This window comes from Suncus etruscus, chromosome 5 (genome assembly GCF_024139225.1).
Source record: "Suncus etruscus isolate mSunEtr1 chromosome 5, mSunEtr1.pri.cur, whole genome shotgun sequence".
Classification (NCBI taxonomy): domain Eukaryota; kingdom Metazoa; phylum Chordata; class Mammalia; order Eulipotyphla; family Soricidae; genus Suncus; species Suncus etruscus.
In genome coordinates this window covers 120,024,694-120,048,710 of record NC_064852.1, presented here as the reverse complement: position 1 = coordinate 120,048,710, position 24,017 = coordinate 120,024,694, and the positions used below count along the sequence as shown (strand labels likewise).

General features: G+C 42.5%; 1 protein-coding gene across 1 annotated transcript in view; it reads right to left on the bottom strand.

Annotated features, from left to right (window-relative positions):
• SATB2 (SATB homeobox 2) overlaps positions 1 to 18,192 on the bottom strand; it is a 199,937-nt gene extending 181,745 nt beyond the window's left edge. The window contains exon 1 of the mRNA XM_049773254.1: positions 18,009 to 18,192. Coding sequence (XP_049629211.1) covers positions 18,009 to 18,177 — 169 coding nt within the window. The 5' untranslated portion in view covers positions 18,178 to 18,192. The remainder of the gene's footprint in view (positions 1 to 18,008) is intronic.
• Between the last annotated feature and the right edge of the window lie 5,825 nt (positions 18,193 to 24,017).

The following is a 24,017-nucleotide window of genomic DNA, read 5'->3' as shown; positions in this document are numbered from 1 at the left end:
AAAACTGCCTTTCAGATCCAGTGGCCCCAGGACGTGACCATCTGAAATGTGGCCCTCCTAAATCATGATGTGTTTTAAGTGTAAAATGCATAACTGATTTCCATGAACTTACTACCAAGAAAGAAATTAAAATATATACCATGAATATCTTAAATTAGTGGCATTTAAAAATAATATTTTGAAAACAGATTTTTTTTCTTCTTTTGGATGATGCTACTAAAATTTTGTATTTATCTTTTGGTTTTGATTTTTTGATCCTCACCTCCTGGTTCCCAGGGGCTCCTACAGGTGAAGTCAGGGAGCATGTAAAGTTGGAGCTATAAAACCCAACCTCCAACCTTGCATGCACTCAGCCCCGCACCACAAGTTTTAAATTGCACACGTGGCTTATACCATCTTTCTGAGACAGCACAACACTAAGCAATCTGCCAAACACTAACATCTACAATGGTTTATTCACTGGGGATAAATTCATCACCGACTAGATAACTATCACAATTGCACTATTGTCTTGAGCATTTCTTAGATGCCCCTCAGTTATCTTTTCTCTGTGTTCCAGATCTTAAGAGAGAGAGAGGACAGATGGACTCTGGGTTAAGCTCCAAAATCCAGCAACATACAGCAAACTGGAAGCTGCTGTTTTATTTAGACCTATACTATCCAACTCCTTCAACATGGGAAGGCCTGATCATTCTCGAAAGGCTGTGCAAAAGTTAAAGTACTTGTGTATAGGACTGGGCCGATCCTAGTTTGATCCCCAGCACTGAATATGACCTGCCCAAGCACTGCCAGAAGAGATTCCTGAGCACAGAGCCAAGAGTAAACCCTAAGAATATTTAGGTGTGCCTCCACCCTCCCCCCTCCTGCCCCGCCAAAAAAAAAATATAGTATTAAGAGAAAGGTTTTTTTCCCGTTTTATGATTATAAGAACTGCTTCTATGTTCAAGAAATGCCACCACCGGTGCCTAAAAGGACCTGAGAATCAAGTATTGTTTAAAGAAAATAAAAAAGATTCTGGGACAGTGATATGGACGTTAGAATCCTCCTGTCCTCCAGGAGGCCTGAGCCACAATATCAACCTCCCGACTCACCAGCTACTCTCCTGGCTTTTTATCTGCTGCCTACACGCACCCTATGAGAGGAATATCATTCATCTCACGCAATAAAGGAGAAAGCTGAAGTAAGAGGAAACAGGCACCATGCCCAAAGAATGTCTGCTAGGCAAGAGCAGAGTTTGTTTCCATGGGGCTTTCCTTGGGCTTCCAAACCATGCTCCAGATCACAACCACAGAAACAGAGTAGCAATCCAGTAAGATCTTGTCCTTGATGTTCAAGGGCCACCTGCATGGCTTTGGAGAAAGAACTCGCTTACTGAAAGGACCTAGCCTGTGCTAGGCACTTCAGCAGGCCCAGGGCAGCCAGACACCACCTTGCCCTCAGTTACTTAGGAAGAAAGGCTGGAACAACGGTAAGTGGGGCTTCAGCCTCATACTACAGGACCTGTCTCCTTGGCCCACCCTCAGTGATGTGCAGAAATATCAGGAGCCAGTCGGAAACAGTGGTCCCACTTTGTCCCCTGCTTTTTTGAAGAGTAATTCAAAGCTCCTTCCCAGTCCACCTCCTTCACTGAAGCAGGTAGCATATCTGGCTCTAGCCCCTGAGGACAAACTAGAAGGTTGTTAAAAAGCTCTGGAGCAGGGCCTCTCCTAACAGATCCTCCAGGCCTAAACCCCAACCTGAGGGAAAGTGGTCCCCATCAGAATCAGGAAATGAAAATCCTGAAACAAAATTGACCAGAATGCTGTGAAGACTTCTAGAGGCCCAGAAGAGGTCCAGGTGGCACCCATCATCTCCCACAGAAAATCTGCTAGAAAAACAAGACACCATTGACTTACCAGATAACCTCACATTCTCCAGTGTGTCTCTGCCTGGGCCTCTTCCTTGTTTTCCCTCTCACTGGCTTTCACACATACACACCCTGAGGCAGTAACTGGCCAATATTACCTCTAATCCCTCCTCCCACCCTAAAGCAATAAAAGCAAGCTGAGTACCAAGAATTGCAGAGAAAAGAAGAGGGCATCCCACTTCTTTTCAGGTCCTCAACAAGAAAAGCACCATTTCCAAATGGGTATCCTAAGGTTTTCCCACTTTTCTCTCTGGGCCCCTATTGGTCTCTCTCCTCATGGGCAACCAACCTCTGGAGCTATCTGCCAAAGGCTGTCCACATTCCAGCCTTCTCCTCAGACCTCCCATTTCCCTGAGGCTGAGCTGGAAAATTCCAAAGATTAATAGATAAAAAAGATGATACACTCTGCACTGCTAAGAAGGCCCTTTAATCTCCTTAGATATGGTTTCATTGTCATTGAAACATATTGGATCCTCTATTAACTGCTAATGGGAAAGAACTGCAGATAGAGCAATAAAGAAAAGTGTTTCCATGACTTAGCCCTCCAGACCTTGGGAAGAAAGGGAAAACAGAAACACTGGGTTCAAGGAACTCCCCACAGTGGATCAAGATTGGCTATGATTCTCCCTGAGCTGCTCCACTCTGAAGTTGTGGAGTCCTCTCTGCTGATGGGTTCAATCCAGGGCTGATCACATCTGATAGTTTGTGTTTCCCTCTTATAGAAATGGAAGCAGGAGGGAAGGATCAAAAACAATTAAAATATCACAGTCAATTTTGACAATTGTGGGGGAAGCAGAATTCACTTGATTTTTAATTTAAATTTTTAACTGAGAAATGATACAGAACTTCTACTTCTGATTCCTCCAATTGTTGGTAACTCACGATTATAAGCCCAACTAAAATTTCAATAATCAAGTTCCTAGATCCCTCTTCTCAGGGCAAAAGATAGTAAGATTAATTTTTTTTTAAAGGTCTCTTTGGGGCCGGAGAGAAAGCATGAAGGTAAGGTGTTTGCCTTTCATGCAGAAGGTCATCAGTTCAAATCCCGGCATCCCATATGGTCCCCCGAGCCTACCAGTAGCAATTTCTGAGTGTGGAGCCAGGAGTAACCCCTGAGCGCTGCCGGGTGTGACCAAAAACAAACAAAAAAAAACAAACAAAAAAGGTCTCTTTATTCTGAATTTCCTCTTATAAAATCAGATATTACTTTGCACCCCAGAAGCCGATCTTAATTTTGGAAGAAACGTATCAAAGTAAAACAGTGGGGAGAGTAGAAAAGTCCATTCTAATCATCTCATTTATCAAGTCAGGCTTCAAGTGTAGCAGAGAGAGGAGGTTTCTGCTCTCCAGAATCCTGACCCTGTCTAGTCCCCAATCATTAAAGAGACCACAACTCCATCTAAAGTTAGATCTGAAGGTTGAAGAATAAATTCCAGGTCTTACGATACCCATATTTCACCACTTAACCTTTGCTAATGCATTTGCTGATTAGTCTGTTGCCTATCTTTTGTTTTCATTTTTCTTTTTCCAGTAATACCAGCACGATTTCTTAAAGCATCACATAATGGACACACTCCAATTTTTGAAAAAAATTTATATATGTATATAAATGGATATATATATATATGGACATAAAATCTGTGATGTTATGCAGTGAAATATGATACCCTCCTGGTACCAAATGAGTATCAGGACCAAGAGGTTACTGTCCAACCAGTATTTCACAGGTACACACAGGAAGTAATGTGGCTTCTCTTCTAAATAAGTCTGACTGCAGGCTCAGCCATAGTGATTCGGACCCAGGAACCTGAATTGCCCAATGACAGGAGTGTCCAACTTGAAGAAATGAGAGTTCAGCCTCTTCACCAACAGGGCTGATCTTCGTCACTCAATTCCCCTTATAACACCTCCTTCACTCTCCTCTCAAGGCCCACTTAAACAAAACCCAAGGTAAATGTTTATCCAATGTAACTAAACATTAATTGATGTTATATATCAATAACCACCATCAACAGGCAGTATCTGGCTTTTCCTTATAGTTCCCCTGAACTTATCCATATCACATTAGCCCTACTGCATTGTCCTTGACCTCAACAAAGAAAACTTACTTTTTCTTTTTCTTTCTTTCTTTCTTTCTTTCTTTCTTTCTTTCTTTCTTTCTTTCTTTCTCTTTCTTTCTTTCTTTCTTCTTTCTTTCCTTTCTTCCTTTCTTTCTTTTTTCTTTCATTTCCTTTCTTTCTTTTCCTTTCTTTCTCTTTCTCTCTTTCTTCTTTCTTTCTTTCTTTCTTTCTCTCTTTCTCTTTCTCTCTTTCTCTTTCTTTCTTTCTTTCTTTCTCTCTCTTTCTTCTTCCTTCCTTCCTTCCTTCCTTCCTTCCTTCCTTCCTTCCTTCCTTCCTTCCTTCCTTCCTTCCTTCTTTCTTTCTTTCTTTCTTCCTTCCTTTCTTTCTTTCTGCATTTGGGGAGGAAACACCCTGTCACCACAGGGTTACTCCTAATTTTGCACTCAAGAATTCTTCCTAGTATTTCCAGGGTGGCTGTATGAAATACTGGGGATCGAATCCAGGTCAGCCGCATGCAAGGCAAGTGCCCTCCCTGCTGTGCTATCATTTTGGGCCCCCAACAAGGAAAGCTTTCTAAGAAATTATCCACCTAAGTGGCCCTAGGAATTCACTCCAAGCTCTCTAGAGAGAGCATACCAGAATACCAGGCTGAAGCCTGGAGCTCACATCCTATCCTATCCAGCAGTGATGGACATAATGGCTTGCTTCAATTTCCTATTAGCCTAGAGACAAAATATCCAGTGATTTCAGAATCCAAAGATGTCAAAAAAATTATATATATATATGGACTATGTAAGTATAGCTATATCTCAGGAAAATTCAAACATCTGACATTATTTCAGTATCTCCTAAGTCAAAACTAAATGGTGAGGTTCCAAAATACAATATCAAAAGCCAGAGATGATACCCAGTAAGGTACTTCCGGCCTTGCATGCCTCTGACCTGACCAGGGCTCCAGGTCCAAACTGCAGATGGAGCCTCCCCACCCCCACCACCTAATCCCTGATCAGAGCCAGGAGCAAGCCCTGGGCACAAAGAGGTGTGGTCCCAAAACAAACTAAGACAGAAATGACAGATGAATATCTTGAGATGCCATAGCATGCTAAAATGACAGACCATAAAGCATTAACAGTGGGGCTTTTTTCTTTTTAATTTCACTTCCATTAAGTCAAATTTATTTTGGAAGTTTCTGAGAGGCTGAATCTGCAATCATTTTTAAGTGGAGGTGTATTTGCCTTCCCTCTCATACTCATCAGCTTCTCTGAAAAAAGCCATTTGCAGCTCAAGCATCCACAAAGGCATCAATAAAAAGTGCCTTTATGTTAACTTTTGCTTTACTATCTAAGGCTTCAAGGTCTACCTAAGTGTTACTTTAGCTAATTTAATAATTAAAATTTTAGAAAACCTTGATTGATTTCTCCAGTGTAGTATTAAGGAAAAATTCGCTTTCCTGAGGTTCTCTGGCAAGGAATTAATAAAGGAATCAAGCACTCGACTCTCAATAAGACAAGACTACCTAGATTTCTAGTGGGAATATTTCAGAGCACAAGCATGTTTTCTTTGGGGAGTTTAACTCACCAAAATTATTAAAAATTGAGATCAAACATTGGTGCAAAGCCCCAAAGGAAATCATACTAGAGTGGAGAGATTTTTATCAAATAAAAACCTGAAAAGGCTGTTTTTCTAGTGAAATAAAGGGCTTTTTTTCTGTACAAAAGGAAATCTGACTGTCTGGTAAGAGTTTAAGTGGCCAAACATGTCTGGAGATCAGATAAAAGTGCAGAAATCATCACCATGAATGAAAGCATATTTCATAGGCCCACACCCATCCAGATAGGAGGCCAACACCAGCCCTTTCCAACCAATAAAAGCCACTATCATTCATTCTTGTCCCCAACAAACATCTGTACCAAGAGGTAATACCAACCAAATGCTTAAAATGCCAAACAATAAGAGGAAAAGGAAAGAACAGGAGGTGAAAAACGAGCAAAAAAATTCAGAATCATAGTGTTTTCCGTGGTTCCCTAAGGAGACAACTAGGCTGCAATACATAGGATATTATTGCGACTGAGATGAATTTAATAAAACCCAGTACACAGATCTGGGAAATGAGGCTTCCAATTGATGGAACACTTCCCAGACAAAATATTTTAAGTATATATGCTTCTGTATAATTTGCAACAATTACTTAAACAAAAAATATAAAACAAACTCATCTAGTAGTATATTATTAATTGTTTACCTTAGGATTCTATGATAGCACTTTTGTATCTTATACATCGTCTAAAGGAAAATATCAAATTTAGCACATAAAGACCTAAGGATATTACTACTTAAGTTGGTGCCAGTAAACCCAATAGAAAATTTTAATTTCACCTTCAATGTTATCCAAAGATATCACCCCATCAAAGAAGAATGATATCCCATTTTTCACGATTTTCACTTTATTAAGTATAAAGTGATTTGTCTCTAACAAGAACAAAGAAGAGAAAAAGAAATCTTTATCCAAAAACAAATTTGGTTTTTACCTTCTTAAAGATAAAAAAAAAAAAAGTCCCTGTGAAAGTACTGTACCATTTTTAATTGGGTGAATGAAACATCTGAATCTCAGAAAAAAATTTCACTTTCTCTAGGTTTTCTGGGCTCACAAATTCGTTAACTCTAAAATCATTTCTGAGCCACAAATGAAGCACAGACATAGAATTTATCCCCTACAACCAAGACCACAGTTTCTCACACACCCGACACAAAATAGCAGAAAGACAAAATCAAATACACTTTTTCAAGCATCACATAAAAGAAAAAAGGGGTTCCTTTGGGTATTAATTGAAACATGTAAGCTTAGATTTGTGGGTGAACTCCAGTTTGGCCTACCTAGGAGGCCTGCCTGACAGGAGAGGAACTATTTTACCTTCACATCTTCACTGCCTAGGGAGCGAGATAAAGAAAACACTGGCGGCTTCCTTGAATATAAGCATTTCTTTATTTTACTAACAGCCATAGAATGAAAGAACAGAGTTTTTCAAAGAGTTAGTCTGTGTTTATTATATGGTTAAGTGGTTAGCTGTAAGAAAGACAATTTCGCTGAGTCCTGTGGGGGGTAGGGGAAGAGCCACATCTCAGAAGCTATCCTAGGCTCAAAAGAACTGTCTCCCTCAAACTCCATTTCAAGCTATACATCAATCTTCAATATAATTATGTTTGACAGAATATAAGCTCTTGGTAGTTAACTTGTTTACAATAAATGCTTCATTTGGGTACATGGACTGTATTTCAGTCTTATAAATATCAAACACAAACCTACAAGAGTCCCATTATGAGGCTGAGAATTATTTTGCTATAAATCTTTTTATTGGGGAGCTGAGGGAATTAGTTTGCAGCTTGTTTTCCACTAACCACTTGGAACAGTGTAGAAAAAGGTGTATTTATACTCTGACCCTGTGCTAATTGGAATTCTATACATTTCCACAGAAGAGTGTATAGTATCAGTCCTGAATGTTCAAAGGCGCCCACCAAGAGTTTTGACACAGAGGCAAAAAAAAAAAAAAAAATCATGTGCAACCAAATGGTTCTTACTAAATCATGGCACTTTCCTATAGTGCTTTTTCAGTCCCTTGGGAACTAATGAACATTTGGACGGCACTAGCAGGATTTTAATAATAAGCTCCAATTTTGATGGGGTTGTAAGTTAGCATGAAAATGTGCTCGCGGCTCAAACATTATATGAAGGGACCTTTACACTGAGGGAGTTTGGCTGAATACTGACCAGAGATTTATATCAGAAGGGGGTAAAATTAACCTGGACACTTTATTTATCCTTGTAAAGAGTCACATCTGGGGTCTGAACTATATGGGGGACTATCTCTTTCAGAGGGTGACTTGTTCTCCCTCAATAATGCAGAGTATCTGAGCCCCTACTAACACTCCTGCCAGATCTAGGGGACAAGGTCTTGTATAAATAAAAGTAGTCCAAAAACCTTCAGAAACCACCTGGCTCCATCCCACTCCTCTCCAAGAAACCTTTTCTGTGGGCAAGCAACTTCACAAGCATTCGAAACACCTGGTTTCTAGAGGATAACAATTTATTACTTGTTCACAATTACCTTAGACTCTAAGGCTTAGAGTCAGAGTCCCTCAATAATTTAGTGTCGACATAATACTAATATAGGAGACATCACCTGAAAACTTCTAATTCAAGTATATTTTCCAAAATAATGACTACGTGGAAATTTGGTCAGTTTATGAATTTGCAGCGAGACTCCTTTCACTCGGTGTTATAATTGCAGGAGACAAAGTATTTTAAGTATAATTGCAGGTGAGAAAAAAATGTTATGCCTTTCAGCTTCTATTAAAGAAGAAAAACAACAGATTTATAAGCTTCAGAGGTCAAATAGAATTTTGCTAAAAAGAACTTACCATTGCAAAATTTTAGTACAGGACAGAGGGAGAATATTTTTGTTGTATCATAAGCACCCAGATCTTCCGTATTACAAAGGCATGAATGTGCAATAGGAACAAATGAAAAAGTATTCAATTCACCTAGAATAATCACTTCCTGTTTTGAACTAAATAAGCCCTCTTCAAACCTTAACTTTTATTTACAGTGGGGAAAGAAAACATGGAGAAGGTGAGTATGAAAACAAACAAAAATTTTTTTTATTGTACGACAAAAATTTCCTCCAAGGCAAAAAGACATTAAGCAAAGTACCATGCAGATTTAATGTTTATATTTAAATCATAGAGTCCAGAAAAGAAAGGCACTACTAATAGACCCTTCAACATTGGCATTAGTCAAAATTATAAGGCTATATAAATGTTAAAACTGGAGGGGGAAAACCTTTGCTGACAAAAATACTTTAATGGAGACACTCGTAACTAAACTCACTAAACTGATATTTTTAATTGTTAGGTGATACAAACCTTGAAGAGTATTGTAGAAAAACTCTGAAGGAAATTCTTTCTGACAGTTCTAAGATTGAGACCTCTACTGGGAAGATTTCTTTACAGTCTATTTTACTCCTTATAATGTACCACCCTTGAAAAGCTTCCAAATAATTGAATTTAGATCCAGATCAAAGCCATATTCTCCTCATTCTCAACAGAACCCAACCCTCCGACCCAGAAACTATCAAGTAATGGCCAGTGTTATCTGCAGTTTTTAGAATCTAAAATCCTGCTGTTTGAATTCATCCAGTTCATCATCTCCCCAGTTTCCAGGAGCTTAACTTCTAAGAATAGCAAGCAAAAACAGTCCAGAGTGTGAGAGTTAGTGACTGATTTGGGCTGACTGGCTTGAAGGTTCAGGTAGCTCCACTAAGGGGTTCTGAGGCTTATCATCAACTCAATGGTTCCACTGAGGACAGATGGAGGCCAGCGCCTTTGCCTTTTGGATGACAGTCCCCATCACCTGTGTGAACTCCAAGTGATAAACACTAGAAAAAACTCCAGTTCCTCCATCCTAACGTGTGTGCTGAGATGTCAGATTTCTCATAGTCAGTCACCTTCAACTCCCTTTTTCCCCTTTAGCCTGTTTAGGAGACTTTAGAGGACAAAGAGTAGGCCCAGGGACTACCCCTCACACTGGACAGGGCTTTGTAACACTAGAAGAATCTATTACTTTTGAATTCCATTACTCAGGTGGAAAAGCGAGATAGGAAGATATATATCAGGTTGAATGGAAGAAAAGAGCATATCACAAAATGCTACTGAGCACAGTCAATGTCTCTGAACCAGGGGAAAAAAAGCAAGAAATAAATACTCTCTCTCCCCCAAACAAATTTTAGCTAATAAACACTACAAAGTAAGTGAAAAGCATTTCACTTATTCTGCATCATCTCCAAGACTAAAAATGGGTACACTGTGTGACAGGTCCACCTCATTTTTCTTAATGATGTTTTTATTATTCTTTCACTCAATTAAAGCAGAAATGGATATTGCATCTTCTGACTGGATAATTGTTATTATAATCTGTTTTCGATCACTGCTTGGAAAATGGGTCCAAAACAACATAAACTCTCCCCTGCCTCAGAAGACAACTCATTTTCTTTTACTACGACACTTAAAGAGACATTTATCATGCTGCTCTGTTAACATCTTTGGATTATGACAAAAGAAAGTTCTTGTTGTTATCAAAAAAAAAAGTTTTAAAAATTGCTGCTATTTGAATAGCTGTGTGATGAGCATATTATCTTAATGAGCTATAAATTTTCCTTATGCAATTGCATCAAATATAATAAATATATGATTTTAATATATGGAACCTAGTGAATTTCCTGGTTAGGAAATTCAAATTAAGGCCATTTTTATTCCATCTCTATGGTCAGTTCCCAATAGGTAGTCATGGGCATAAGATTTCATCCATTTTCTATTTGCAAAATAAAGGATTTTTTAATTCTAAGAAAACTGAACTGATAGGATTTTCCAGGCAAGCACAAAAACAAGTAAAAAAATAAAATTTTAAGTAAAATTATTTTTTGTCTTTAATGTGATGAAAATGGTTCTATAAGAAATGTAAATCACCTCTGTCAGATCTTAGTAATCTAGACAATAGTTAACCGGACTACTTATTAATTTATACGTGTGTTTAAGCGATCCACAAAACAGAGAGAGTTCCTGAGTTCTTTGGACATTTCAGTGACTGCAACTATCAGTGGACAACAAAACATCACTCTAAAGTGAAATTAACCCCTTTTCATAAATAGCAGCTTGCAGTGTTTCACCTGATTTTTTTTTATCTTTGTTGTTATGTTAGGACAGTTTAATAATCCATTCCAAAGTAAGACAATTAGTTAAGGTCAAAAGCAAATTTATTTATTCTACTTACTAGTAAACAGCACTAGTTCAAGGAGCAAATAAAAGTAGATGTATGCCCCTAGAGTTTAGAACAGAAGCAAATCAAAGAATAGCCCTTCTAAAATAGGACTGAGATAACCTCCTGATAACTTTATTAGAAGTTTTGAATTTATAAATTTCAATTGATGTGTTTTCTTCATTTTAAGCCGTTTGTCAACCTATCGCACTGTTGACTAGTTTATTTCAAAGTTTAAAAAGTATACATAGATCAATTAAAAAAAGAGAAAAAAGAAGTACTCCTATCAACCAAACTGCCAAAATAATATATCAAAGGAACATCACTTCACATTGTCATTTTCACTTACATTTCTCAAATTAGAAATACGTAAAATTTTGCAAATGAAAAGCAGGAGATACAAACTGCATTAGACAATTTCTGACATAGCCTTGTACTGCCACTTAATTATACTGATTTAACGCAATTTTTAAGTTGCTGCTTATTATACAGCAAAACAATTCTGCTAATTGAAACTGAAAAAAAAAATCTAGATTTCCCTGATTTTAAAACTCCGCCATGGAACATTTTTCCATAAACACTGTAGCTTGAAGTGCTTGCTGAGCTTGTTTCATGTTAAAGGAAGAAAATAAATGTTTGGCTGATCACTGACAATAAGGGAACCAATGTGCAGAAAATGGAAATACTACAGAGGCTACATCTGTGCTGTTTTTGAAATCTGTAAGTCCTCAACTGGGTTTTGTTTTAACTCATACCTCAATTCCACTAAGGGCTGTCTATTTTGACTTTGAAATATCTATCACATTACCCAGTAAGTAGTAGGATGATGAATCCTTTGTATATAAAAATCCACTTTTAACACATAGACATGTTCAAACCCCCATTGCACTGGAAAATAAAAGAAAGCCACAGCTCTCCTTCCTAGCACCCTAAATTAATGCTGAAGAACAGTGGTGATTGGTAATGAGAAAGGCCCCATACAATCAAAGTCAGATGAGGGAAATTACTTATTTTTAAATTACTATAAAGAAAGAATGGAACTAAAAGGCAAACTCTCTTTTTTCATTTTTCTAACGGAGCATAAAGGTCTCCTACTTGAAACCATTTTCAGTTATTTCTTTCTCTCTTTCTTTTTTCCCCCCAAAAATAATGAGTTAAAATGTATGGGTTCGATCCAACATTTCACTGCTGTTCTTACTCTTTAGGGGGGAGGACTTGCTGCCAAAGCTTCTGAAAAGAGAGTTGGGGCTGCTAATTTTCCGTTCACAAAATCTAAATTCCCCTTATGCATCTCACACAACTCACGAACTAATATGAAACAGTATTATATCACTGCAAATTGAGACATTTTTATCAAAATAAAGAGTGATGATGCCAACATTTCATTTGTCATTTCCCACTTGTCACTTTTCACTGACAAACTGTTACACATACAACTTTTGTCAAATGCTCCATCTTTAAATATGTTCCAAAATGCCATTGTATCTCAGCACTAGGACCTAGTAAAAACTACTGTTACCACACATTAGTTACATATGATTTTTTTAACCTACTCACTAGATTAAAAAGAATCAAAAGCACTTTTTATTCATTTCCATGCTTTGTAGGATTGTTTACTTTCCCACAGTACAACATGCTATGGACCTACTGTGAGATTATTAATTCTAAGTAATCCTTTTAATGGTGAGAAATGGGTTGATTTTTATCTTAAGAGGAAAAAAACTCAAAAGTGGCCAATTTAAATTTGATCTAGCCATAGATCTAGCCAATTTGATCTAGCCATGGCAATGTCTTGTTCTACATATATAAATGAGTCCTTCCTGCAAAAAATTCTTTTTAAAAGGTGGAGGGGGGTTGATAATGTCAAAGAAGGAACAGCAAACTTCACTACTTAGCAAATATTCCTTGTCAGATAAACTAAGTAATTATTGTTTTTCTTGAATAAAAACTAATTTCCATATTTCTAACACAACTCGAATTCATATTCCTAGCTAATAATAAATGACAGTTTTTTTCCTTCACAGAAACAAATGGTATGTATATTATATGCAAATAGATATAGATTTGAATATAATGCATTTACAAAGACCTAAGAATTGACACAAGAAATCTAAACTGTACAGGCCGGTTCTGCTGGTCCCAATCCCCTGGGAAAGGATGATATTGCTATATTCCTCAGTGTTTAAAAAACAGATGTTTTAGGGCCATCTCTGTATTTCCAGCACACATTCGCAGACAAACACATTTTGCTACAGATGATTTTGAATATATAATGGTCAGTGGGTTTCTGCTAATGGAACATAAGGCTTCCAAAATTACTAAAACATCAAATTATGCTCAGGATTCTGAGGGGCGGATACCCTGTGTTCTATTTAATATGTATGTTCCATTGCATATATTTTTTTAACCAAGTATATCTTTATTTTAATAACAGACCCAGGACTGAGAACACTTCAGAGAAGGGCTATTTTTCTACCTCAACAAAACTATAGAGGACATGCCAGATTTCTGGCTGACCCTAAAGTCTAAGTTCATTCTATTTAAAAATCTTAACTCCTTCTTTAAAAAAGAAAAAAATGAAAAAACACATTTTACTCTTTTCAAGTAAAGAAAAAAACTTATTACTCTTTCTAAGTAACAACACAAATAATGGTGTTCACTCTTGGCTAAAATGAACCATCAGTTTTGTCTCAATTTTCTCGTACTGTTAGTATGTATCTAAATTTTTAGGTGTTTTGTGTATCTCAAAACAAAATTATCTATACTATTTGAAATTCTCATTCCTTTCAGAAAGTCAAATGTCTCTACAATTGATAATACATTGGTTATATCTGAACTGCACAACTTTTAACCTAAAAGAAAATATTCCACATGTAGACAATTAAACTGTTGTTATATAGACGATGTCCAGCTCTAAATGATGCCCTGCCTGTTATCAATCGTGATCACAGATCTTTTCCATACATCAGTGGATACTGCACAGTGATTTTTTTTCCCCTTGCAACAAGACAATTATGTCAGAAAGGTCTAACTGGCAGCAAGAATAAGTAGACTCTGGGTCAACTAGTTAGTCAAGGAGATAACTTCAATACATAATTCTGTGGCACCACTGATGTTGCCCATGTTCAAAATAGCCCTATTGTTATCAGAACTGGTAAATCTTCCTAAAAAATATTCCTCATATAAGAAAAAATCCTCTCCAAAATTTAGAATATCGGACATGAAAAAAATCAAAATTACTAGGAAAATTAAAAATATCAAAGAGATTTCTGATGTTTAATGCCTCCTATCAGTGAATACACCATCTGCTACACTCAAGCGCTGTTCATTCGGTTTAAATAAAAGCTGTCTGAAAGTTCTACCTTAAGCTAAACATTCAAAAATGAAAATGTTTGCGTTAACCGTGAGCGCAGCACACTAATTTATGGCTTTATTAGAGCACAACTGGCCAGAGCCATTCAGTAGGACAGAAGGAAAGCAGAATGCTTAGCTGCTTCTGCAGACTGGACCGGCATCACTTTCATTTTAGTCTCCTGGTTGCAAGGCTGAAGCTTTCCCTGCAGCCAGATCACTGAAGTACTGGGACTAATGGTGCTAGAAAAGATCATCTGATTCTTATTTTTGTCAGGGCTTAATAATTTTTTTCTCATTCTGAATCTTCAAATAGACCTGCAAATTTTAATCAATGATCTTGCAAATATAAATGTCCCCACCATTAATCATCCTTTTGCAAAATCCTTATGGAGTGAATTACTAGCTGAGAGGGGACGCCAATTCTAGTAAGTGAATGTTACCCAGCAGGGATATAAAGCTGTCAACACTACCCTGCTCTTGCTTGCTCTAAACTCTCTCCCAGCCTTCATATGCTTTTTAAAGAGATATTAGTCTTTTTTTTTCCTGAAGACCATCCATAAAGTTAACTGTCATGCACATCTGAGCATTTATATTTTATTACATACATGCTTGAAAACATATTGCTCAGATAAGAGCAGAAATGTTCTAGAAAGTGTTGGAAAGTCAAAGCCAAACTGATTTAATTTCTAATAGCCTTCTCAAGCTAACCCCATTGTAAACAATGCCCTAACTTTTAAGTCCCTTCTAAAAGCAGCCTTGAAGACTGTGATAGTGTATTTACCAAAAAGACTCTTTAAATTCAGACACAAAATAACGACCCCCTTGTTCCTAAGAACACTTAGTCCCCACCAAAAAAGATAGCTCTTTCCTAAAGAAGCTAAGTAAGAACAACAGAATTTTCTATAGCAAGCAATACATTCAGAAACATTTCTCATTTCACTGGTTATTAAAAGTAGAGGGAGAAATTACCTTTTTATTGGACAATCAATGATTGTCCAATAATTAATTAATGATTGTCCTTTAATTTTAAAAGGAGAGTTTTGAGAAAGGAAATCATTAGGCATTAACAAGTACATACTCCTAAATTTTGAGTTCCAATTTCAGAACTCTTGATTATAGTTATCTTCTTGGTAAAAGTGAGAAGATTGGAGTGAATTTGAAAATTTTGAATAACAAGTATCTTTGTAGGTGTCTAAGCTAATTATATCTCTTCCTAAAGAAACTTTTTAATGAAAAGAGTTAAACTGATTTAAATATGATCTATTTTAGGGGCCGGAGAGATAGCATGGAGGTAAGGCATTTGCCTTTCATGCAGAAGGTCATCGGTTTGAATTCCGGCGTCACATATGGTCCCCCGTGCCTGCCAGGAGCAATTTCTGAGCATGGAGCCAGGAGTAACCCCTGAGTACTGCCGGGTGTGACCCAAAAACCACAATATATATATATGTATATATATATATGTATGTATATATATATATACATATATATGATCTATTTTATATTTACACTATATTCACTAAACAGTCAGCTACAAAGAACTGCTGACTGGAAATCTATTTTAAACATTTTTAAATTCAGAATATGCATTTTAAAACATTTTGCTTTTTCCTATCTAGACATATGGTCAAAAGTTAGAAAGCAGTTAACATCTCCCTGAGCATTTGGAAATGATATAAACGTAAACCCACAAATCAATCACTAACACTCAATAATAATGCTTTGCAGTATTAAAATTTTGTTGTTGTATTTTAAAATCTTTAAAATCAAAATCTTTCCAATCTATTGTAGCCCAATAATGAAATCCTACTTTAAAAAAGTTTGAATCTCTACCAATCATAAATATTATACCTACTTTACCAGTAAATATCATAAGTGGCATTTATTGAGACAAAATGATCTCATTTTCAGCTTGGAAAGCAGCTAATAAAACCTTTGATATTACTAAATTAAGTTAAAGCTCAGAAAAAAGACTAAAGCTACTGGTTGAAACAAAGCTTCACCAGGGTTAAATAATTTTAGCTAATATCAAATTGTAGTAGATACCCAAGTATGAACGATAATCTAAAACTATAAAAAGCAATCCCTATTTTCACAAAAGACATTCCTATCAAAGTAAGGCCCTTTCTTTGATAGTTTATTCTTACAGAGAAAAACAAGCTTGCTCTGGAAAAGCACAATGGTTAAATACAATTAAGATCATTCAAAGTATGTAGCTGTTACTTTCAATTAGCTAATTTTACCAAGTCTTCCGAAAGAAAGAAATCAAAATTTCAAGTACCAGATTTTCCTTTCTGCATAAGACCACTTTGAGAGTTTACCCCCCCTCCAAGGTTTTCAGACATTTTTTCAATTAAACGTTATCAGAATTTATATCATCTCAAGTTAGGGTCACATCTATTCACGATGTATTTTCTCTCTTATATGTATATATTAAAAAATGAAAACTCCACTTATTGCTCCATTCTAATGACAACATATCAATAAGCAAACACCACCTGCAACAAGTGGGTCACAGCACTAGCAAGGTTTCTTTTGCTTTATTTATGTTTCGAGTTCCTAAATTGCAAGAGAAATAAGCCACAACCTATTGTCAAATAATTTTAAATATTTTTAAATGGCTAGTCTGAGTTTTTCTCAAGGAAGACAATTAATACCAGGCACTAAGAGAAACTATTCTGTCTACTATGAAGAAATAATAACAGAAAAAAATAAGTAAAAACAGGCATGTGCTGTCTTATAAAATGTATATTTAACTCTTAAAAGAACACTTAAAATACATATTAAAAGTAGCAATAACATGAAGTTGAAGATAATCACTAAGTTTGGCGATTTATTTGTACCCTTTCGGGCAGATTCATAAAATCATATTAAGCTACTGTTGAAAGGATGGGAGTGGATAAAGAATCTTTAGAAGCAAAAATAAATAAAATAAACCAGCAACTTAATCGCCAACAACCAAACCTCCATGTTCTTAATAACATGTGCCTTTAGTGTAAGAAAAAAAAAAGAAAAGAAAAAAGAAAAAAACTAAATCAAGAGCATACAAATTTCCAGCTATTTGAATCACGTTAAAAAGTCCTTACCTATCTTTCTATCATGGATTACTTTTCTCAACCTCTTTAAATCAAAGTCTCCTCTCGTCGTTCAAGTGGTGAAAAGTCAGAAAACGTTTTTCTTTATCTAATTATTTCTTTCTCGGGTCGGGAATGGAGGGCGCCCAGGGTTGATCTGCTAGGTTGGCTCTCTTGGGAAGAAAAGTTACCAATGCTTGTGCCTCCCAAAGTTTTTAGCCAGGCCAGCCAGTCAGCCAGGCCTGCCAGCTTGGTGCTGAGCCGGAATTCCCGAGTGGAAGGAAAAAGTAGCTGCGACTAGGGACAGTGCTCGCCTGCCTGCCTGCCTGCCACCTTGCAAAGGGGACGCACCCAGGAAGGAGCTGCGCTGGGCTCCGTGCTGTCAACTCACCCACCTGGGGGGTCCGGCCCGGCCCAGCCGGCATGAGGCCCCTGGACCTCAGCCCCGCCACGCCACGCCGGCCGATCGTTGCGGGCCAGGCACGAGCGTGGAATCGCTGCGAAGCTCTCGAGGAAAAAGCTCGAAACAGTTAGCTGGCTGTGACATAAACCTGCCAACACCTCGGCACGCAGTGGCAACGTGCCCAAAAAATGCCACCCTCTGGGTAAACCACTTTCTCGTAGTAACTCAAGCTGAAGCTCCCAGTGGCAGCGGCGAGGGGAGGCGAGGCGACTGGGAGCCCCCCGATTTGGCCATTTCCTGTAACCCTACACCGCGCCAGCGCCCCATCCACCTGAACCCCGACACCCGGCCCCTAGTAGCGCCCAGCCGCGCGCGCGCGCGATCCTCCCCGCTCCGGGGCTGTTACCTCCCACGGCCTTGGCCACGGCGCCGTTGGGCCTCCCGCGGGCTCCCATGGGGCTGCCGTTCTGCTCCAGCCGCGCCACCTTCACCGGGGGAGGCCCCTTGACTTCGGGGCTGCCGCTGCGCCGGTCGGGGCTATCCCGCAGGCACGGGCTCTCGCTCCGCCGCTCCATGCTGCTCCGACTGGGAGACAAAGTTCCCACCGGCAGGTCGCAATAAAACGCGCAGGGACCTAAGGAGGGCGGGGAGGGGAGGGGAAGGTGGGGGAGGGAAGGGGAGGGAAACAAACAAACAAACAAAACAAAAAAAAAAAAGAAAGAAAGAAAGAGGGAAAAGCGCTCACACACGTGATCGACGGCCAGGCCAGTGGCGGAGCGCTGCGGGGCTGAGCACCGCGCCACCGCGCCACCAGCGCAAAGGCTTCCTTCCCCCCACGCCGCCCACCCGACGGGGCGCGCCCATCACTAGAGCCCCCGGGTGGGGTGGGGTGTCACCAAGGCAAACCGTTTGGTTCGCTGCCCCCGTCCAGGAATTATTAGCTCTCGCGGGGACCCGCACCCAGAGGCGCTCCGAAGTGGCCCATTCATTTCAGACTGGTTTAGCCGGACTCGGTCCCTGGGGCGACCGTTCTTTCTCTATGGGGTGTGGGTCGTCGCAGAAGTGAACTTTGCAAAAAAGGTAGCTCACCCCCATTCGAGCAAGGGGGGCAGATGCCCACCCCCCAAAAGGCCCTGCGAATGCTGACAGCCCACGGGACGGACGCGCGCGGTAAGCGGAACCGCCGGAGACCCAGGCCCAAGGCGATTGAAGTCCCTGGGTTGGACCCCCAAGGAGCTGGTCCGCCACAAGCACCCTTGGCGCCCAAGCACTGGACCTCCGCTGCAAGAAGCACCCCCAAACCGACGGGAGCGAGTTTTAACACCCAGAATAAACCTAACAAGGAGCTGAGCTCACAATCTTGAATTGGAGAAGCTCTGTTTTCCCATCCGATAACTCAAGAGTTTTTCAAAGCGCTCCAGCGCAAAAAAAAAAAAAAAAGTAAAAAAAAAGAAAAAAGAAAAGAAAAAAATAAAAGGGGGGGAGGAAAACGGGGTGAAAGAAAAGCAGTTCAGTGACTAGATGCAGCCCAGCGTTCCATCTCAATTTTAAAATCTCTCCCCAAAAAGTTTTCCTCCGGGTCGCATGGCTTGGAACGGAGCGCGCTCCAAACGACCCCCACAGATCTCGGCACCCCGGTATAGGGGTGCTGGAGGGGGTGCGCACGGAGGAAACCACACCCCCCAAGGAAACGGCAGCCAGGGAAGCGGACATCCCGGGAGCTAGCAGGAAGCCGGGCCGGCCCCGCCGAGCCTGACCCAGGGCGGCGCAGCTGGGGAGACCAGGTGGGAGTCGCGCCGGGGCGGTGAGTCGAGCCGGCGAGGGCTGCGGGGAAAGCCGGCGGGGAAGCGAGCGATCGCAGCCCGCCCGTGGGGCTAGCCCCGGGTCCCGGATCCCGGGGCACGCGCGGGCGTCTGAGCCCCGCATACTTACTGCTCACGGTCTGTCTGTAACTTGGCTGGCTGGGGCTCTGTCCATGGAGCAAAAGTAGCGAATCCAGGGTGGAAAGTTTGGGGCGCTGGGCCTGGCCGGCTTCTCTTTCTGTCTTCCTTTTCAACCCCTACTCCTTGCTCGGGTCCTAACGCGTTAGGGTCCCGGGTCAGGGCGTCTTCTAGAGCCGCCGACGGTGGTTATGATGAGGATGATTGGGGGTGGGGGCTTGGGGGGTTGGCAGGGGGAGGCGGAGGCGAGGGAAGGAAAGGAGGGCTCCTCCAAAGGGGGGAGAGGGAGGGGACGCGGAGGAGGGGAGAGAGAGCGAGCGAGCGCAGGAGGCGGAATAAAAAAAAAAAGCCTTTTTTCACACCTTTCGGCAAGGAGACCGAACGGTTCGTAGGAGAAAAAAGGGCTGAGAACTGGGAGGCGGCGGGCGGACGGGCGGAGACGCGCCGGGGTGCTGCCGCCGCCGCCGCCGCTGCTGCTGCAGCTCCACCGGGCAGTGCCGGAGAGGCTTTCCCGGAGAGGCGCGGCTCGAGCTCGGGGATGGGAGCCGCCGCCCGGGAGCAACACCCCAGCAGGCGCTCCGGGGAAGGAGCGCGCGGAGGGCGGCCGCCGGAGCTGTCACCTCCCGCCTCGGTGCGCTCGGCCGCCTCGCCGCCCGCCTGCCTGCCTGCCTGCCTGCAGCCGGAGCCGGACTCCTGCGACCCGCCGCCGGGAGACGCGCGCACACACACACACGCACACACACGGAGCGGGAGATGGATGGGGAAGATGATGATTATTAGTTGCGTTGAGTCATCGAGGAGGCAAAGTGAGTCCTTTTTGGGGTTGTCCTGGGTTTCCGATTTCTTCTCCCCCCCCCCTTGCCCAACCCTCCCTCTTTGCCGTCCCCAGATCTAGCGCCTCCAAAATAATAATTTGGGAGGGGAGAGGGGGTAGGGGGAAGTCTCTGGGTTATTTCGGGATGAGGGCTGGAAGGGAAGGGGGTGGGAATGAGGGGGGGCGGTGTTGCAGGCAGGAGGGGAGGCCAATCTAAACCCCAGGCAGACAGGTCCCTCCACCGCGAGGAAGGGAAGGAGGAGGGGGGGGAGCGGCGGGGAGGAGGGCTGAGGAGGTTGCGGGGGGGAAGAAAAAAGGAAGGGGGGCCCCGCCTGGCAGGAAATTAAACATCAATCAATCAATCAATCGCGGCGAGGCCCGGGGTGGGGTGGGCTGGGTTGGAGTGGGGGAGAGGAGAGGATGAAGGGGTGAAAGTCCGGCGGCGGTGGCCGAGCAGGGTGACCCGCCCGGAGCTCCCCCGAGAGCCTGGCCAAGGTGGGTGGGCGCGCCCGCGAGCGGGCTCCGGTGCTCCTCCTTCGTCCTCCCCAAGGCGAGTCCCAGACTGGGGAGGAGGTGGAGGCAAAGGCGGCGGTCACCGGACCAGGCTCCACGCGCAACGCCCGCCACAGCTTGCAGCGGCCCCCCCAGACCGATCTCCCGGCTGCTCGGGGCGCACCCCGCCTCCGCCCACCCCGCCGCCTCCGCCCCCAGCCCGCAACTTTTCCGCGCACCAGGCTCGCTCCGCCGCGGGGTCCCCCGAACAATAGCCTCGCCGGGCCCGCACCGCAGGGCGGCGGCGGAGGTGGCGGCGGCACCGACCGGGCTGCGGGGCTGCAGCGGGCGGGCGGGCGGGCGGGCGGGGAACGCGCGACCGATCGGGGCGCGGAGCATCCCTGGAAGACGAGCCCGGAGCCCGGAGCGCGCGGCCCGTCACGAGGTGGCGCCGAAGCCGGGAGCGCGGACTCCCGGGGGGAACCCCGAGCAGCGGCCGGGCAGGCGGGAGCTGCGGGAGGCTCGGCAGAACCGGGGCTCGAGCGACAACCCCGCCCCGCGCCGGGGGACGCCTCGCGGGGGAGGCGAGACGCGCGCGGCCGGTCCCGCCGGGTCCGTCCCGGAGCTGCCAACTTTGGGCGACTCGCGTGGCCGGGCTCCGGCCGGCCGCGGGGCTCATTTAAGGTGGCGCGGGCTCCAAGCGGGCGGCTCCGCTTTGGATCCCCTAAGGTTCCGCCGGGCCGCCGGGCCTCCTTAAGGAAAAGCACGTGGGCAGGGGCCGTGGCCGCGGCCCCGGTGGCGAGTCCGGAACGTCCACGGTTGACACTCACTCGCCCTCCGGAGTTTGGGGGCGCGAGGAGGTGGGTGGCTTCCCCCCCGTCTGCTAGGAGCCCCCGACGGGGCCTCCTTCTCTCCCGGGCGTCCCTCCAATCCTTCCAGCACACCTTGATTCTCTCCTTCCTAAACCCCCCAGAACCCCCGAAGATTGTCCCGCCGTGGCTCTTGCCGGCGAAAATCGGTCCCCCTTAAGAAGCCTCGGCTGTACGGCGGCGCCAGAGGGACAAACTAAGTTCGGTTTTTGGGAAACGCGCTCCGGAGGGGAATTCTGCTAATTAGGGTCGCTGGTGCCCGGCCTGGGGAGTGGGGTGTCCGTCCTCTTACTGAACCACCATCCCCAACTCCTGGTTAGGGCCATGGTCCCCTTGTCGTACCCACCCACCCACCCAGCGGGCGACTGGCGTAGGGCTATTCTCTCCAAAGTTAGTGGCCCAGGGCAGGGCGGGGAGCCTTTGGTGGAGAAAGGGTCCTGGAAGCGAAACCTGTCCTGGCCTATAAGTCTCAAGGCCCAGATCCCCGAGAACCCCCGAATTCAAACACCCGCCCACCAGGGTCCCGGGGCGCCTCCAGAACCTGAATGTCGGTCCGGAGTCCCAAGAGCAAAGAAAGAAGAAAGGGGAAGTTGGAGGGAGCCAACCCGGGAGTTTTCTGCAGTTTTTTCCTTTTGCCTGGATTTTATTCCCTAATCATCAGCCTCCCCCCCACCCCCCAAAAAATAAAAACCGAAACGGGTTAGAGAGAGAAAAAAAAATGAACCATTCGGAATTCATGAGAACACGGTGGCTCAAGTCTATCAACTCGTGCTGGTAGCTAGACGGTTTGGGGCGGCAAAGAAGAAAACTGTAAGTTTTTTTTTTTTTTGGTCTGCAAACTTCTTTTATCGGCACTAGCACGCCCGACCGGGACAGTGGTGGGGTTTTGGAAGTCACCCCAAGATCCATGTTGAAACCCACTTCCCAAAACTAGGAAAGGCGCATTTCTTACCTATATCTTAAAGATAATAATGCTGTTTCTTTCCTTACCTTGGTGTTGAACTGCAGAATGCTCCTCCGGATCAATGTCCAGGAACTTAGAAGAATTGGTGATATTAGGACTTCAGTACTTCTGGAGGGAAAAAAAAAAATGCAAATGGTTTAGCCAGAATCTTTCCTGCCTGATTCGTCACTATTATTATATCTGATGATGCGAATGGCTGGAGCAATTCAATCTTAAGTCATTAATGAGCAATTTTATAAACGCCAATGTCTGAAGATCTTCAGTTACGTTTTGCAAAAGGTTACTTCGCTAACCTCAGGCTGTGTCAACAGCCTGATTATGGAACTTCTGTTACACTTACGAATGACAGCCTTATTGTTAATCGGTTAATATTTTATAAAGTGTAAATATTTTATTATGTTTTGAAGGGACTATTGATTCTAAATTATTAAACCCCAGAGAAGAGCGATTTAAATAAAGTATACAATTAAATGTATTTCGTGGTTAGTTTGCTTGCAGATTCGGAACTCTTAAAATTCATTGATATTGTTGATGGTAGTTTCCTCCCGTCCATTTTTTAACGGTGATAAAATGATCATTTTGGGCAAAATTTTTATAAAATTACATGTAAAAGAAAAAGTGGAATGCTATCAATTATTATTACCACAAATGACTCTTGAATGCTTATTATGTATTTATACTTAGTAACACTTTTACAAATTTTTTTGATTTAAAAATAAGATTTCTTAAGAAATGAGAATTCTAGAAAGTTTTGTGATAGGTGCCCAGTATGTTTTTCACCGTGAGTTTTGTTCCTAATAAAGGCCTTCCCTGTTTCGAATTATATAAGTTTTTACCGCATTGTTTTTGTTTAGACCGAATTTCAACTGAAGTAGGTGATTATTTCCAAAATGTTTAAATCTGACTGTAAGAAAAATTAAATAATGTTTATACCTTTTGCTAGGATTTACTACATTTTTAAGCATGGCAAATAAATAGTGAGAATACAAAAGTTTTATTTGGTTTCGTTTTATATTACTCAACGGTTTAGTTCCGATCATTTTAAAAACAAATCAGACTGGAGACAAGAATTGGTTTTAATTATTTTTTTTTGTAATGATCTGATTCAAAATGCATTTTTTTGTGTGTATTTTGTGGTGGTTTGCTTGGTGGAGGTTTCTTGATCCCTCAGCCTCCTTCTCGTTGACTTTTATTTGTGTGGCCTGAACTCGGCCTCCCGGCTTCTTCCAGCAACCCCAATTATTTTTTTCATTGTCATTTAGTGAAAGGTCTTCTGTCTTTTATAATCCCGCTAAGATTGGTTAGTTTAAAAAAAATCGAATCGAATCTTTCTCTG